The sequence below is a fragment of the Diplotaxodon limnothrissa genome, linkage group LG16, assembly GCF_057381915.1.
Source record: "Diplotaxodon limnothrissa isolate DT_005_m linkage group LG16, D_limnothrissa_male_GT1.1, whole genome shotgun sequence".
NCBI classification, from domain to species: domain Eukaryota; kingdom Metazoa; phylum Chordata; class Actinopteri; order Cichliformes; family Cichlidae; genus Diplotaxodon; species Diplotaxodon limnothrissa.
In genome coordinates this window covers 33,942,394-33,960,685 of record NC_140611.1, presented here as the reverse complement: position 1 = coordinate 33,960,685, position 18,292 = coordinate 33,942,394, and the positions used below count along the sequence as shown (strand labels likewise).

The following is an 18,292-nucleotide window of genomic DNA, read 5'->3' as shown; positions in this document are numbered from 1 at the left end:
ATCACCATCAATGATGGCTCTGCTCACCCGTTACCTGTTAATATGAGAGAATAGTTTAACTAAAAGGAAAGATTCACTGTGAATAAGACAAAAAGTTTATTTGAATGATTTTAAACAGGTCAAAATACCCTGCCTTTCGCCGTACCACAGCTGACAGCCTCCACCCGCTCCGCGACCCTCAAAAAGGATAAGCGGAAGCGAATGGATAAATAGACAATGTATACAAAAATATAAAAACATAAGAAAGCCACACCACAGTGTAATTACTATAAACTACTCATCAACTTCCTGTGTATTTTTTTCTCTATAACGGTGCAAAGTCCACACTGGTGACTGTGTAAACAGGTTTATGTCCATAAAACTAAAAAATAGCATGGACACATCGATACACACAATTTCATAAAATACTTAACAAATAATTACCGTGTCACTACTAATAAATCATGGTCTTTGTGTTTGTGATGTGTTATTATTGCTATGTCCAGTGTTGTTGCATAGACTATATGTAAAACATAGAGATAGTTTCCTGGTGCGCTGATGTAAAACTGTCTCAAACCTGTATTCTTTTCATGGCCAAAAAAAGTTTGGCTCTGTAGAAGGACTTTGGCACAAAAAAATGACACAGACCAGAGAAGATTAATCAGTTTACATATTTATTATTTCAGAATTTTATTGGCACATTTTCAAAAATATACCTGCTTCTGACAAATGATCTCAGTAAACACTTTCCAGGTGTCTTTATGGTGACTTTAGTTCTAAAACATATAGTTATTTTTTTAAAATTATGTTCCAATTAAAAGCAAAAGTGACACTGAAGCAGGCTTTGCTTTAAGGCGCAGCTTTTTTAAATATGTGAATCAGCCTTCTGTTTTACACATTATTTATATTTAACTTATTTTTTCTTATATTTGTCAAACGATTTTTAAGTAAAGGATTAGATACTAATGTTTCCATGCAGGTCCCTCCAGAAATGTTCATCTAGTCAGAGTCACTGCTGCAGGAGCTGCTGAAGTCCTGGAGAAGAGACAGATGATACCTGGTGAATTCCTCACACTGATTCTAAATTCAGTTTTTTAACTCTTTTTGGCTCAGTGGTTAGGATGAGGGGTTTATTTTTCACCTTTGACCTCAAAATATCCTTAAAATTGGCTTAAAGTGTGCATTTGCTGTCCTGCTACCTGCTGAATAACCTTTTGAAAACATCTTATGAATAACAGTATTTCAGTGATCTTTTTCAGGATGTATTATACAAACATGTCACACTTCACTTGCACCTGAATACTGAATATTTCCTGTTTTGGATAAAATCTGCACATTAGTAATATTCAGTCTCACCCCGTAACCATCCTTCCCTTCTTGTGGCATCTGATGTGCTTGTGTGTGCGCTTATACTCATGCTCACATTTCTTTTTATTTCCACCACTGCCAACACCTTGTCCACCACTGCCAACACCTTGTCCACCGCTGCCAACACCTTGTCCACCGCTACCAACACCTTCTCTGCCAAATCCACAATCGGCAAGGCTAATAGTGCAGCCAAACTCATGGCTGCTGTCACCACCTTTTCCGCCAAGGCCAGTACTGCAGCTAAAGTCACTGCCACCACCTTGTCCACCACAGCCTTTTCCTTGCCCCCTTGAAGATGGTCCTCCTATAATTTGAGGTAGATAGACTGACTTTTCTGGGGGTATATAGGAAATATTAAAAAAAAAAGACAAATGATGGGAGCTGTGATATTTACCTTTTCCCTTATCAGCCATTTCCAAACTTTAAACCTCACACACTGTAAGTTCAGTGAAACCTGTTTAGAAAATAAAACACAACATATTCATACTATATCTGAACATACACATTTACGATCATCAGCAGAGATTAAGTGTTGAACTTACTGCGTGCTGGCAATTTGATCCACTGACTCACCTGTCACCTGCCACTTTTTATATGTAAAGCCACACCTCAACCTGAAGTATGCTGAACGCCTATTTAAAGGTCAAATATAATGTTATAGTCTGCAACTGACCATGCACATACTGACAAAACCAGAATTACATGTTGATGTAAGAGCACACGGGTCAGAGTAACACACAAATGCACTTCGATTTCATGCTTAAGTACTTTGTGAGTGAACAGTGTGATTGACAGGGCTGTTTGTTCCTGCATTTTTCTCATGCAAAACAGGTGTGATTATATATGTTATATCATATCTGTACAGCCTTAGAAACAGGAACTTCAGAGAAAGTTTTTTTATAATTTATCTTTTATAATAGTTGTTTGTTTCGTTTGCAGGGCTACATACTCAAGTCAATACTGTTTTAAAGGTGTTGCATTCATAAGTTCAATCCTAACATTGGCAGTTGGAATTAAAGTGGTTATCACCTCACTAAGTTAATTTAGGTTTTTCCCATGTGTTGACATGATCATATGATTATGATCCCTATGCGTGTCACCATCTCCAGTCAGACACATTGTCAGATGACGATGATGAAATGGTAATTAAAAATGTAGAAAGACCATAAAAATATGACAGTGAAATGCTAAATATTCTCAGGTGAGTAAAGCAAACTATTCATCTCATTATTTGCACATTAAAATAAACATTTTAATTCCAGTTAATTATTTTACCACTGAGGTGATAAAATGGAGCCGGATGTTCTCTCAGCTGCAGACTTGGTGCTGTTTAAGGGTTTGACAGTAAACATTATGTTTAAACTTCAGAATTCAAGCATGCAAATTAGAGGTTGGAGGTTGGCACAGATTGGATGTCCGGTTTCAGGATCGTATATAAATGCTAAAATGATTCAAATTTTAGCGAAAAATCTTATATTTTATGCCCATCAGAGAAACACACACTTGACGCTCCTAATCTCCTCGCAGAGGTCTGAAGCATCTTTCAGAAACAGTAATGCTATTTTAGGAGAATTGATTCAGGAGCCTGGTAAGAAGTGAACCACCTCTGTACATAAAGCCCGGGGTTACCCTGACGTTTCCTGGATAAGCTGAATTCCTGTTACCTGGTTTGGGCTTCAGGTTAGTTTCCAGATTAGAGATCAGCAGGTATGAAATCACCACCTACTCAGATCATCAGAAAATACATCAGTACAGGTGTTAAATACCTCTAATGGAACACAGAGCATACACCAAGAAGCGTGCACAGATCCTGAGGCAGAAACTTGATATATAAAGTTGATAACCATCATCAGAGTGGGTTTTTATCTTTGGCTTTTTTCAGCTGATTAATTATTACACAAAAATTATTTTTGAATTCACCAACTTGGCTTTTAGAGGATTTTGCCCATTGTTATAAATACCTCCAAATATACTTGGTCCGTCCTTTCAGGTAACAAACAAAGGTTAACCTGAAACCTCGTTTGGCACTGATATTATATTTTTACAGAGTTGAAGAAGATGCAGTGAAACCTGCTTTCTTAGCATGTTGTCACGCCTCCGACTCTGAACAAATATCAAGATGGATCACACTGGATTAACCAGTTGTGAAGCTTTGTTATGTTTGTTTCCAAGTGCACTTTTTTTCCCCCAAAAGTGACACTCCCACTAAGCCACCAAGCCACAACACAAGGCTTTTTTTTTTTGTACACTTGACACACAGTTCTTCTAATAAATTAACTCTTTACCACACAAGCTGCTGGACTTCAGCCTAGAAAACATAATGGTAGGATTGGTATCAATAACCTCGGCTATGTGCTGCAGTAGGGGATGCAGGCATTGTTGCAGAAAACAGTTGACTGTGAGCGTAAATAAATGTTAAAACATCATGAGATGTGATGGTGGCAGTGCTTTGTGTTACTGAGTTTTGCTGGGATCATGAAACCCTCCTGACTGCATAGAACCTGTTAATGAAAAATCTCTGTGAGTCTTTCCTCTACTGTTTCTTCCTCATCACCCTCGTCTGCCAATATGTTTTGTACTTCAGGAAGAGATGACAAAGCCAAACTCTGTATTTCTTTTTTAATTATTAAGATCAAATAAAGAGTAAACTACAAGTAAAAGGGGATGTAAGGCGACATCGACAGGAGTCTGTTTTGTGTACATGAATGTTTAAGATCAGACTGAGAAAGGATTTTAAGGAGGAGCTCTGGCTGTGTGGACAGGAAGTAATTCAAAGAATGAAACGTGTTCGCAGCTGAAACACATCAATGGTGCATGTTCATTGAGTCATTTCAGGTGTGACTTAAAAACAGAGATTATGTGTTCCAGTAAATGTTGTTTTTCTATTTTTTGTTGGAGACATTGATGTTTTTTGGCATGCAGTCTGTTCAGAGCTTGACCTTCCCGGCCAGCCCACTGGTGGGATAAAGTCGTGAGAAGCGGCCGAGGGTCCAGATCGGGAAGACGTTTCTGTATGAGGTGTAGCTGATGGCACAGCTTTTATTGAACACACCTGCAATATTCTCCTGAAAAGGAAGAAGAAAAACAACACATTAACAATCCTGTTGTATTTCACATGGTCATCAATGCAGGGATTAAAGGGACACATGTCCAGTTTTGGAAATATCTGCTGTAGTAACGTCGTCATATAGATGGCACTCGCTGTGTTGGGCCAATAGCACTAAAACAATGCTTTTGAAAAACTAAGCAGCTAAGTCTCTTTACAGAGTGAAGACATTTGTGTTTGATTTTTAGGGTGCGCTGTCCCTTTAAAGGCAGAGAGTCACCTGTGGCCAGTCTCCGTTGGGCAACTGCTTGTCAATCAGCATCTGTACTCCCCTCTCAATGGACTTCCTGTCAGGATGCCTGGTTATGCAGACACACAACATGCATTACATAAACTAAACAACCCGATTAACACAATGCTCACATCACATCTTTATTCTGACTCTTTCTGATTGGTCAGTAGCCCAAAGGTGAGTTGCTCTTTGTTACCTGACAGCCATCAGCCCTAACAGAGCCCAGCAGGTGTTGTGTATCTGAGCGGAGCCACTCTGGATGTAGCGACGCTGCTCACATGACTCAAAGTCCTCCCCCCACCCTCCCTCTGGCATCTGCCGGTCCAGCAGGAACTGACAGGCTTTCTGCACCTCTTCGCACACATGTCTGCTCACAAAGAATGTGATACAAAAAGAAATATGTAGGCTAGAGGTCACAGAAGGTCATTGCTGTTCAGCAAGTTTTGGAGAACAATGGGCGGTTTAAACGTAGGAGAATGTGTATAAAAGTCAGTGATTACATCTTACCCATTCTCGTACACGTGACCCATGCAAGCAAAAGCTTCCAGGCCAAACCACATCCCATACGTGAAGCAGACTCCCCAGGAACTAAGCAATGAGACAGGAATGTAAAAGTCATCTTCACAGTATAGTTGGGGCTTTCCTTGCACACCTTTATATCATTTTACTTCCTGCCTTTGTCTGTTTTAACTTCATGTTCTACTCATCGGTTTCACCTGTTGTTCACAAGCATTAGCTGCACCGTTCTGTCACCTGATCAGCTTTGAAAGTTGGTGTAATAGTTTTTCTTTCACATTTCAATAAGGATTAGCCTGCTGCATTTTTTACAAATGCACTTTAATGCACTTGCACCTGCATGCTACTGATTCATGTTAGTTGTTCATCATCTTGTCTTAGGAATATTAGGAAAGTCTGTGGCATCCGTCTGTCCAGGAGAATAAAGAGTTACATTAGTAACATTTTAGGCCCCTTTTCTATGGAACCAGCTTCCAGTTTGGATTCGGGAGACATGCACCATCTCTACTTCTAAGATTAGGCTTAAAGGTTTCCTTTTTTGCTAAATCATATAGTTAGGGCTGGATCAGGTGACCCTGAATCCTCCGTTGGTTATGCTGCAATAGGTGTAGGCTGCTGGGGGATTCCCATGATGCAATGAATGTTTCTTCTTCAGTTGCCTTACTCAATATGTGTTAGTAGACCTCTCTACATTGAATCATACTTGCTATTAATCTCTGGCTCTTTTCCACAGCATGTCTTTTATCCTGTCTTCCTTCTCTCACCTCAACTGGTCACTGTAGATGCACGCCCCTCCTTAAGCCTGGTTCTGCCAGAGGTTTCTTCCTGTTAAAAGGGACTTCTTCCTTCCTACTGTCGCCAAAGTGCTTTCTCATAGGGGCTCATACGATTGTAGGGTTTTTCTCTGTATGTATTATTGCAGGGTCTACCTTACAATATAAAGCACCTTGAGGTGTTGTTGTGATTTGGCGCTGTTTAAATAAAATTGTTGTCTTTCAGTGTACTTGGTCATTACTTGATGTGTTTTTAATTTTTTCTGTAACAATAGCACTGAAACTTTTTCTCTTCCAAAGTGTAATTTCTCAGTTCAATGCACGGTTACACCGAATAAATAAATCTCAGGTGATCTAATTCCTTTGTGGTTTTGAAGAACCACATAAATGACTTGAGCTTAGCTGATTTTACTAAACCTGACAAACTTCATGTCTATGTTATTATTTCGTTTTTTTGTTTGTGTTTTTTACAAATTTGTCTCTAATGTTCTGGATTTGGGTGCTCTCATATATAAAATCTACCAAGGAGATCCAGTAATAAATCTCTAATTTTGGCCTCACCCTTCCCAAGATCCATCAGGTCTCTGAACTTTCCTGCAGTACTCCAGCCCCTCTCTCAGAGTCGACCTGAAGAAGACACAGCAAACTCAGAGGATCCTCCTGAACTTAAGCGACAACTGAGAAAACACATATGCTCAAGATATTTTCAGAAAAAGACAGTTTGGTTTTATACTCATTTTATTAGGTCAGCTTTAGTTTAAGCCCTGCTAATACTTTGGACAATTACAGAAGAATCTCACACTGTGGACACATTTGCTCCAATGGGTTTATGAGAGGGAGCAGAAAAGATGGCAGTAAGTGTAGCTAATGTCCAGCCTTTGCTGTCACCTACCCGTCTGTCGAGTCATGTACACAAGGGTTCAGGATTGCAGTGCATGTGTGAAAACAGTTTTAGGAGATAGCATACCTCTAAACAACGTGTTTATACCTTATCTCTTCGGCACGGTGATCAGGGTAGACCTTCTGGAAATGCCTCAGAGCCTGCATAACTGCTGAGGTGCACTCCACATATGTGTAATCAATCATGATGTCGCCTGTTTGTGTATGAACGTAAGAGATAAAAGAAAAAGACAGACAAGGCACAAAATAACAGTGAAAAACAAACATTTTACAACATGTTCTGCATCCTCATTTTCAATGGAAAATAAGGCAGTCTTTGACTTTCTGCCCTTTGCTACTGGAAAGGTCATTGCCACATTTTCAGTACGCAATGGAAACAAAGGTTTCCACTCTCCAAATGTCATGTTTATATTTATTGCCTCCCTTTTTCATATCTACATATTTACAGTTTAATGGACTCAGACATTCCCAGCAACTGCCGGGAACTCCTCCTCACATGACTCTTTGAAATCAAAGTTTCTTTTAGACAGAGACATTTTTTTCAGTAAGATGTTGGCAACACACTCACCGAAAACCTCAGAGGGGTTGAGCAGCTCCAGGAGTCTCCCTCCTCTCTTAGTTTCATATGTGGCAAATCCACCATCTGTGTTTTTCATGCTCAGCAGCTACAAAAACAGAAACATGGTGAAAAGATGAAGAAGAGGATGACGAGGGGCGGGGTCTTCAGTTCAGTTTGCACTCCAATTGCGTTTAAAATGAAATGGCAGCAAGATTTCACAGGAAGCCTTAGATATTCTCAATTTTTCTCAACACTCCACATTTATTTCAACAACGTTTATTTCAGTTAGTGCTGTACATAAAATACGATAGGCATTAGAGGTCAAATGTGCAACATAAGGTAATATTAGAGTGTTAAACCTAGAAAATCAATTAGAAATTACAGTCAAGTTTAAGAGCTGAGTATTTATTTGGTTCATTTAAAATACGAGCAGAAGCCTGCTGCAGCAGACCTGCAGATCTCTGGGATGTGTGGGGCATAAAACACAAACAGGATGTGGAGAGTATGAACTGTAAACAAAAAAAAAAAAAAAAAAAGGCTTACTGACTAAGTCCTCCTTTTTTGTACTCACCACGTTGATGGCATCACACAGACGCTCAGAGGGGACGGGCTGCCTGATGGAGGGGCGGAGCTCCTGCAGCAGCATCAGTGACTTCAGGCCTTCTGCAGTGCAGTCGGCCACAATCCAACCACAGTCACGGGTACTGAAGGGGAAACCTCCCTGAAAGAAATGCAGTGCATGCTTTACTTATACACATAAGCTAAATTTAAGACGGTTTATGTTTCGTCAAAGCACATTCGAGTGATTTATTTAACAATGATAAATAAACTGGTTAAAAGCGACTGCAGGGTGATAATATCTGTACCTTATTCATCTGTCTGTAGTACTTCTGATATTGAGGAGGATTCTCCGGGATCTGTAAGAGCGAAAAACTGGTCAGCCATTTAAAATAAACATTTTTTAAAGTGTCAAAATAAAATGATGAAGTCTTGAAACTTGGGGCCATCTTAGAAGCTCATGCAGCATGTATTTGGCCCGTTATCTTAAAACATACAATTACATTTCAATGGTCATCAGGACACAGAAACTGCATGTTTAAATCACCAGTCAAATCGGATTAAAATCACTTAAGTATCTGCAAACGTTTCTCCAAATAAAGTTTTAAAAAAACATTTTTCACTAAAAGGTATTACTTCTATCATCATCATTGCTGTTAGGGAATTCACCCATAGATTATAATTCAGGATTCTTTGATTTCTGGAAGAAAAACTAAAATATACTACTAAAACAATGTGTACTACTTTCTGGTTTCCAACTTTAATGTTTAGGTGAATTATCCCAATCAGAAGCTAGTTTTTCAGATTATTCAGACACCACATAAATATGCAAAGAACACAAAAAAATTTGTTTTCATTATCAAAGCCATTCGGTGGATAAAGTGCATCTCCTTGCTGTACCTGTGTGATAGTGAGAAACTGATGGGCGTCTCGAAGGCATTCAGCTAGTTTTGGGTCGTCCTGAGCTCCTGCCTGAAAAAAACAAAACAAAACTGCAACACACAAAAGTAGTTTTCCTGATGTGTTTTTATGTCAAACACAGCACTAAAACAGCTCGTCAAGGTCGTCTTGATCTCGGACTAAATTACACAGGTAACATTTCTGTTACCAGATAATATTTATTGACAAAGTTGATTGTGACGTCCCGTTTAGGACTATGTGTTGGCTCAGTGTTTGACTAGTTCGACTCTCATCAAATTTTACTCACTGATTTCATATGTGGAGTTTCTCAGGGCCCAATTCTGGGTACACAGCTGTGTCTGAGTACAATAACGTGCATTTTACCTAAATTTAGAAGCAAAAAGTTATCCAGGTCATCCAGGTTATATCTTTAAGACATTGCTGTCTGTTTTCTGTTTTCATGGATAGATAGAGCTGGGTGTCATCTGCATAGCAGTGAAAATGTATGCTGTGCCTTCTAATGATGCTGCCTAAGGGAAGCATGTATAATGTAAACAGAATTGGTCCTAGCACTGAACCCTGTGGAACTCCATAACTAACCTTAGTGTGTGAAGAGGACTCTCCATTTACATTAACAAATTGGAGTCTAGTAGTTAGATATGATAAAAACCACTGCAGTGCAGTACCTGTAATACTTACAGTATGTTCTAATCGCTATAATAGGATATTATGGTCAACAGTATCGAATGCTGCACTGAGGTCTAACAGGACAAGAACAGAGATGAGTCCACTGTCAGAGGCCATAAGAAGATCATTTGTAACCTTCACTAAAGCTGTTTCTGTGCTGTGATGAGCTCTGAAACCTGAGTGAAACTTCAAATAAGCCATTCCTCTGCAGATGATCTGTTAGCTGTTTGACAATTCAAGGATTTGAATTCCATATGAAATTAAGGTTGGAGATTGGCCTATAATTAGCGAAGACAGCTCAGTCAAGGGATGGATGATTAAGTAATGATTTAACTACTGCCAGCTTGAAGGCCTGTGGAACAGAGCTAATTATTAGAGATAGGCTGCTCATATTTAAGATTGAAGCATTAATTAATGGCAGAACTTCTTTAAGCAGTCTTGTCAAATACAGATGGAGGGCTGTTGGAGGGGTTTTACATATGAGCATGAATGTGCTTTGGTTGAAATTACTGTAAGCATTAGAGGTCATCTTTGTCTTACCTCGAGGTAAGCCTGCACAGCAAAGCAGGTGTCCCAGAGCTGAGATCCATTCGTCCCCTGTGTCAGAAAAGAGATTGGATTAATCCCAAAGCAAGAAACAAACAAGTAAACTAAAACAATGTGTTTAGAAGGCAATAAATTTATGCATTCAAGTAGATTTTGGGCTATTCTTTGGATTAATGCACCACCTGAACTTTAGCTGTCGGCAAAACTGATTCTATGGATTCTTCTTTCTACATCGGTGATGCACCATTCTCCTCTATATCTCACACTTAATGACATCTTTCTGCTGTGAGAATAATATGGATTTAATAAAGGCTCAGTAAAGAGTTTCTTCTTTCTTCTTTTGCAAGCTGGAGGTGCAGAGATCCTCAGAAACACACCTTCAAATGTTAAAGAGGTAAAACAAAGACAGAACAAATTCTCACCTGCATTTTCATTCCATCCAGTCCCAACCTGGTACACAGAGAACTTACAGTAAGTTTATCAGTTTTACACCTTTTGTAAATGATTTTTTTCTGTATGTTGCATAGTTGAAGTTGTTCTTGAAGCTGGAGTTTGGTTTGTTTTATTACTGAACTGTTCAAGATCGGCTGACTGACCAGAGGTAGTCCGGGATCCTGGACACGTGCTCCTGAAAGGCTGCAGAGGAGGGACCATCGACATACCAGCGAACCAGCATGTTGATAGTCTTGGAGATCTGAGGAGAACCATCAGCAGATATCTAACTGCACGTTGCTCTTTTTATTTTACACTGTTGGTTCAAAACATACTTAGAAAACAGGAAATACTTTGTATCAATAGGTAACTTCACATCTGAGCAGACAAGTATCACATGTGGAGTTCCCCAAGGTTCCATCTTGGGACCCCTTCTGTTTAACATCTACATGCTCCCACTGGCACAGATTATAAAGAACAACAAAATAAACTATCATAGCTATGCAGATGACATACAAATATATATCACAATGTTACCAGGAGACCAAGGCCCTGTACAGGCTCTTGGTAAATGCATTGAGGAAATTAATGACTGGTTGTGTAACAATTTTCTCCAGCTAAACAAAAACAAAACTTAAGTAATAGTCTTTGGCGCCAAAGAAAAACGATTACAGGTCACCAGAGAACTTCAATCTATACACCTAAAAATCAGAAACCAGGAGAGAAATTTGGGTGTAGTGATGGATGCAGACCTAAACTTACAAAAACACATTAAGACAATAACAAAGTCAGCTTACTATCACCTCAAGAATATTTCAAGGATAAAAGATCTGATGTCTCAACAGGACCTGGAAAAACTAGTCCATGCATTCATCTTTAGTAGGCTTGATTACTGTAACAGCATCTTTACAGGTCTACCTAAAAAAATAAGTCAGACATCTACAGCTCATTCAGAACTGCTCGAGTCCTCACTAAGACCAAAAAAGTGGACCACATCAGTCCAGCTCTGAGGTCTTTACACTGGCTGCCTGTCCGTCAGAGGATAGACTTTAAAGTTCTGATGCTGGTCTATAAACCTCTGAATGGTTTAGGACCAAAATACATCAGTGTCCTCCTGACCCAGTATGAACCTTCCAGATCCCTCAGGTCATCTGGATCCGGTCTTTTATCAGTTCCCAGAGTCAGAAGAACCAGACACGGAGAAGCTGCATTCAGCTTTTATGCTCCTTATATCTGGGACAAACTCCCAGAAAGCCTCAGATCAGCTGAAACACTCAGTTTATTTAAATCCAGGTTGAAGACTCACCTGTTCTCAACTGCATTTGAATAAAGCACCAAATCCACACTTTTAAGCTTAAATTTCCAAACTTACATTTTAACTACGGTACTGATTTTATCTACTGTTCTGATTTTATATACTGTTTTTTTGTTTGTTTGTTTTTTAACAATTTTAAATCATGCTTTTTATTTGTTTTTGTTTTTAATGTCTCTGTAAAGCACTTTGAATCACCTTGTTGTTGAATTGTGCTATATAAATAAACTTGCCTTGCCTAAATAAGATGATTTAAATAAATTTTGCACCTAGAAACTCAAACTCCACAAATCTGTGTTCTTTGCTTCGAGTATCTGTGTATTAGTTACCGGGCCAATGCTGATGCATTTCGTGTAGCGATCGTCGGCCTCGATGTGATCATACAGCTCTTTGACTGCTTTTCCTCTCAGCGTGGTACTGTGGTGGGCTTCGTATACATTTAACACCACTGCAGGCCAAAAGGAACAAAGTCACAGGGTTAGAGAAGAGAGTGGAGGGGAATACCCACTGAAAACACTTATTACCATCCTCACTGTGTAAAACACCCTCCAGACAAAACTTTTCTATTAAAGTAAATTGTTAAATGTTGTAATTTTTATTCTTACCATCTCTACATTGTTTTAAACTGTGTGATCAAAGACATTCCTTTGTCTCTGACCACTTCTCCAGCCAATTTGGTGCTGGGGGAGGCTGACGTGGGTTTTATTAGGCACATCTTATCTGAAAGATCTGTTTCTTGTGTTGTAAGCTTCCTGCTTTTATGATCGTTTTGGTGAGCAGGAGGACACACAAACGCACCCCCATGACACACACACACGTTCTTGCACATGCAAAGACATGCATACACGTGCACACACATACACATAGTGCCTTGTCTTTTAGAACCATTGGGGGGTTTTACGGTGGGAGGTGCTTGTGTTGTGATGTGTATTGTAACAGTTTGTCAATAAATAGCTGTGAGGAGAGCTGCTCTTTGAAGGACTTGGTTTGGAGACAGGTGAGGAGCGTTTAGCTCCACAGCCTGGTTCTGACCAAGCCGTCCCTCATTAGCGAGTAAAAGACCGGTTGAAGATGTTCTGTCTTGTTTTCGTTCTCCATGAGGAATAAGTCTCTAAATTAGCGGAGCCTGTGGAAACACAGACTCAGCAGTTTCTCTTTCCTTCATATCTGCTGCTGAAAGCTTTGCTGTTGTGCAAAACATCTGTTAGTCCATTTTTTCTTAGCAGTCATTACAACCCAACTGTTTTAAATGTGCAGCTCTGGAGGCAGGTATTCACAGGTCAGACTTACTGTAAGCGACTGTGAGGAGTGTGCTGTGAGGTGTGTACATGTCACATGCTGCCACGTTGTTCCTCTGCGCCGGCCAGTTTATAAAAGCATAGTCCTGCACGTAAAGCTCCTATAGCACAAAGAACAAGGCCCATGTTATTGATATACATACAGACTACAGAGGAAGAGAACAATTAAAGGCAAAACACAGGCACAGGAACACACTCTATTCACATAATTCTCCTAGACTCCAACCTCAGCCTAAAAAATAAGAACAAGGAAGAGACAGACAGACAGGTAGATATAAAAAAAAAAGGAAGAAAACAAACATAAAAAGCGAGAGCGAAACTAAAATAAGAAAAGGAAAGAAGGACTGAGAGGCAGGGCTCTAGAGTGCGACCAATTTGGTCGCAAATGCAACCAAATTTTTCAGTGATGCGACTAAAAATAAATAAATCAATCAATCTTTGGTCACACCAGTGCGACCAACTGTTTGGGTAACAAAAAAAAATCTCGTGTGGTCAACAACAGACACACGTTATGCCCCTATCGTGGACTAAACCAATCAGAGACAGTCAGGGGCGGGACCTCTCTGATCGGCCGTGGTCCAGTTGAAAGTGCAGGTGGAAGAGGGAGGTGAGTAGCTTGAATAAAGCGATATCGACTCATTAAATCCTGAATTGACTTTTAAATATAACTGTGTTTTGCCAGAAACGCCAAATTCTCAGATTAAAGCTCACAAAACTATTTCAACAACCACCAAACAGCAAATGAGAGCAGGTACACGGATTCCACACAAAGACGTAAACACGGAGCGGACCCGACGCATCAGAATCAGCTTTGTCTTTCTCGGCTTTCTCACCCGACGGCCCGTAGACGGACACGCCGTCGGAGCTCAGCGATTCTGATGCGTCTGGTCTGCTCTGTGTTTACATCTTTTTGCGCTGATTCTGAGCTGCAGGTTTAGTCTCTCTCCAACCAAAATTCACCGAGCCAGCAGCAAAAGAAGCATCAAACTGCGCTTCACATTTGATAAACATCGTCATGAATTCCCTCTGAGTTTTGCTGGTTTGCTTCCACCACAATAAAAAAATCACACTTCCTGCACAGCTCTCTCTCTCTCTCTCTCTCTCTTTACTTCAAGAACAGTTTCCCGTCTCAAATCTCTGTTTTCTGCATTATTCATTCGCTTATTACCCAACAGTCTACCGTTGTTTACAGCACTGTCTTTTTCTTTTTTTCACTTAAAGGACCTCGGACAAGAAAGCCTAATTTCTGCTGTTCAATACTGAAGAAATTAAAACTTTTTAAAATTATGCAAAATTACAGAATATTGCAGAATATTTTTTAAGGTTATCTGCTATAAAAAGCCAGGCCAGAAAAATCTCCTTCATGTTTTTCTGTTTTATTCTCAGTTACTTTCACACAAAGGCATCTGCTGTGATGTTCACAATTCTGATGAAGTCTCATATGTATCAGTACTGATAAATGATCAGAATTATAATATTTCTGACTGCCTGAGGATTAATTGAATCAACCTAGAAAACCTTTTAAAACACAGGCCTACCTGTACAGCAGGTAACTCCACAGATGCTCACAGTCATTCTCTATTTTTACTAACGCTGATATATTTACTAATATTATCATTATTTTAATTATCATTAATGGCAAAGAGGATCAGGTTTAATTACAGTAACAGCAGGAATGTTTTTGTGCTAAACTTTAAGAGGATGTCATGTCCACATGACATCACCAGGTAAGCCACAGCTGGGATGCAAAGCACAACACTGAATACGTTTGGCCGTACTGTGTTGGAGCATGGCGCCCCCATGTGGAACACGGTGGACTCCACACCTGTCTGAGGCTGAGAACCAGGGGATCTTCGTCTGCGGCCAGTCTGACGGCATAACAGTAACTCATCGGGAGGTAGACCTGCCGACAGTGACACCACAGGGTGGAGGGGTGGGCCGGCATCCAGGTGGGGAAGAGCCTGGAAGAGACAGAAACACGTCAGGAATCCTGGAACATTTATATTTGAGGGAAAATGATCAGTCTGACTTCCATTCTACTTAGAAAAACCACAAGTCAGGGTCAGAGTCATGACCAACAACGCCGCAGAGGGTTAAACTCTTGTTTCATGTAACACACCTGTGAGAGGCCACAGAGCTGCACACGAGTCTGGAAATCATCTCCCACTCACCACATCTCAGGCAGGAGCGTGTTCATTCCCTCCCAGCTGTAGACGTTCAAAATGGCCAACCAGAATTTACCCCACGAGGGAATCCCAACTGCTCCACCTGTACCAGATAAACACAGAGCGCTATGGTACACTGCAGCTGAAAACATGACACCATGGAGAAAAACGCACACTGAACATGACAGACCTTTGCTGTGCAGGTTGTTCCTGGCACGAACCATGTCTGGATCATCGGGATCCACTCCCAGGATCCGAAGTGAGGTGTAACTCAGCGCTGTGCCAAAGACGGTGGACTTGTCTTCAACATGTCTGCAGAAGTGACACACACATGCTCACTGCTGCTGTGATCAGCGCTTGAGAAGTTGACTTTGGAAACGTGCTGTCCTGGGATCATTTTAGAGCAGTTTAGCAGCACTAAACTTGCCTCTCTGTTATATGTGCTGTTAAATGTGTTTGATGTCTTTCTACTTCTCCTGCCATCGTGTTTTGTGTTAGTCTTTGTGTCTCAGTGCTTCTTATTTGTTTGTTTGTCTCTGTATTTGGTTCTTATTTAAATCTGGTAAGAGTTTTGATGTAATAACAGGTTGGAATCCAAGTTATTACTGATATCGGTTCCACATGAGTGATAAGGTTGGTATGGTGATATGAACATTAAAAGAATATTAAAAAAAAAAAACCCTGTTGACTTACAGACCCCAGCCTCCATCAGGGAGCTGGACTGAGCGCAGGTACCTCACCATCTCCTTCTTCCAAGCCTCAGGCAGAGAGATCTTAGCTACATGGCAGGTGATCAGGAGACCTGTGGAAGCACCCGAACAGAGACATGAAATCCCTCACACCCTGTTTTATTTATATAGCATCAATTCACAACAACAGCCACCTCAAGCAGTTTTATATTTTAAATTGAAGACCCTAATACAGAGAAAACACCAACAATCAAAACAAAGGACAAACTCCATTTGAACAGGTAACCTGCAGAACCAGTCTCAGGGAGGGACAGTTATCTGTGTGAACGAGGAGGGAGATGGACAAAAGACAAACTATGGCACAGAGAGCCAGCGTTAATAATTGCTAAAGATTCAGTGTTATAGTGGTGCATAAAGAGGTGAAGAAGAAACACTCAGTGCATATAGGAATCCCCCAGCAGCTTGGGACTATTGCAGCGTAACTAAGGATGGATTCAGGGTTAGCTGATCCAGCCTGAAGCATAAGCTTTATCATAAAGGAAAGTTTAAGCCTAATCTTAAATCTGAAAAGCAGAGTGGCTGTCTGTCTCCTGAATCCACAGAAGAGGGGCCTGAAAGCTGAAGGCTCTGCCTCCCATTCTACTCTTAACATCCCAGGAACCACAAGTGAGCCTGCAGTCTGAGAGCTATGAGGTTTTTAAGATAAGATGGGTCCTGACTGTTCAGGGCCTTGTATGTAAGGAGCAGGATTTTAAACTAAATTCTGAATATAAGAGGGAGTCAATGGAGAGAAACCAATACAAGTGATGCTCTCTCTTTCTAGTCCCTGTCAGTACTCCTGCTGATTCATTCTGCATCACCGTCACTGATGGTGCAAAGGTTAAAACTGTTGCCTCACACACACACACACACACACACACAAAAATAAATAAATGGTGGGTTCAAACCTTCCTGGGTTTCACAGTTAGTCTGCCATAAATACATTAATGTGTACTGAATTTGCACCTTTATTTTTCTACCATTACATTCACAACTGGAGGTTGAAGACAAGACTCTGTTCCCTGTAAAGGCAGTGCTTTACAGGGAACATCTCCAATGATGCAATGAGAAACTTCACTTTATTTTGCACGGTCACTACAGACATCAGGATAAGGAGGATGACTAGACTCACCTGGCAACAGGAAGAGAGGCCCTCCATAGTCTCCTGCCCAGTGACCGTCCTCGGCCTGCAATTGACTGTAGAAGTGCATGCCTTTCACTGCGGCGTCCACAGCAGTGTGGGCGGCTGGAGAGTCGGACACGAACTTACTCTGTGGAGAGAATCAGTGATCTTACTACCCACCGTGGTCATCCACAAAGTTTAAAGATACTCAAGTTTACTGTGTCGCTCTGAGAAATCCAGTTTCCAGTAAGAGCCAAACAGTCAACTCAAAAGCTGTAAAAGATGGGAAACAACTGAGAGGAGCCCACCGTGTCCAAGCCGAGTGAATGGGCCTCCAGCATTCTCTGCTCTCTGTCTGCGGTCTCCTGATCTTCCAGGTACCGCCACGTCTGCCGGCCCTCCACATTGGTCAGCCTCCAGCGGCTTAGGTCTGTGGCTGGCTCCGTCTTATACGGCCCCCCTCGCCTCCGCAGGTGCCTGGCAGAAAGAGTATTTGAAGAAGGAAACACTTCTGTAGATTGCCTTTTACAGATGTGACTGAAGTGCAGACTTCCAGCTTGATTTCAAGAGATTTAACAAAATATTGTTTCATTTTTATAAATTAGAGCAATTTTACATACAGACCCCATTTTCAAATGCTCAAAGGTTATTAAACACTTGACTGTCAACCTGTTTCATGAGCAGGTAAGACCTGGCTCCGACCTCTCGCATCCCATCCCCAAATTTTAGCTTTCTAAAAAGTCTTTATAATTCCTGAGCTCATTAACAAGTACATTTCACTAATGTTTTCTTAAACATTTCTTAGAGTTACGACAAAAACGTGCACTATGAATGATTTATTTATTATTATCGTCCTATTTATTCAGGTAAAATTCTCACTGAAATTAAAATCTCATAGTTGTTAAATGAAAGAAGCCAAAAACTCACGTTCCCTCAGTCATAGCTGCTGTCAGATCAGTCAAACCCTCCGCTAAAATACGTGAATGAATCTCATCGCAAGAGCTCCCGAAGCTCCGCCCCTTCCAGTGTTTCCACGGGAACTGTAGTCCTGAGAGGGCAGCGAGTGCAGCGAGTTTAGTACATCTTAGACTCCACTTCCCAGGAGGCCAT

General features: G+C 40.7%; 1 protein-coding gene across 1 annotated transcript; it reads right to left on the bottom strand.

Moving 5' to 3' along the window:
- Positions 1–4,274: 4,274 nt before the first annotated feature.
- LOC146616562 (lanosterol synthase-like) lies at positions 4,275–18,134 on the bottom strand. The gene is made up of 22 exons (XM_085374077.1): positions 18,110–18,134; positions 17,491–17,659; positions 17,192–17,330; positions 16,025–16,133; positions 15,522–15,643; positions 15,338–15,434; positions 14,992–15,127; positions 13,159–13,267; positions 12,198–12,316; positions 10,721–10,818; positions 10,547–10,574; positions 10,119–10,175; positions 8,892–8,963; positions 8,300–8,350; positions 8,005–8,154; positions 7,443–7,539; positions 6,963–7,068; positions 6,536–6,601; positions 5,193–5,273; positions 4,882–5,052; positions 4,674–4,752; positions 4,275–4,412 (listed from the first exon to the last, which is right to left on the bottom strand). Exons 1-22 carry the CDS (start codon positions 18,121–18,123, stop codon positions 4,275–4,277), a joined length of 2,208 nt encoding a protein of 735 aa, XP_085230203.1. The 5' UTR covers positions 18,124–18,134.
- Between the last annotated feature and the right edge of the window lie 158 nt (positions 18,135–18,292).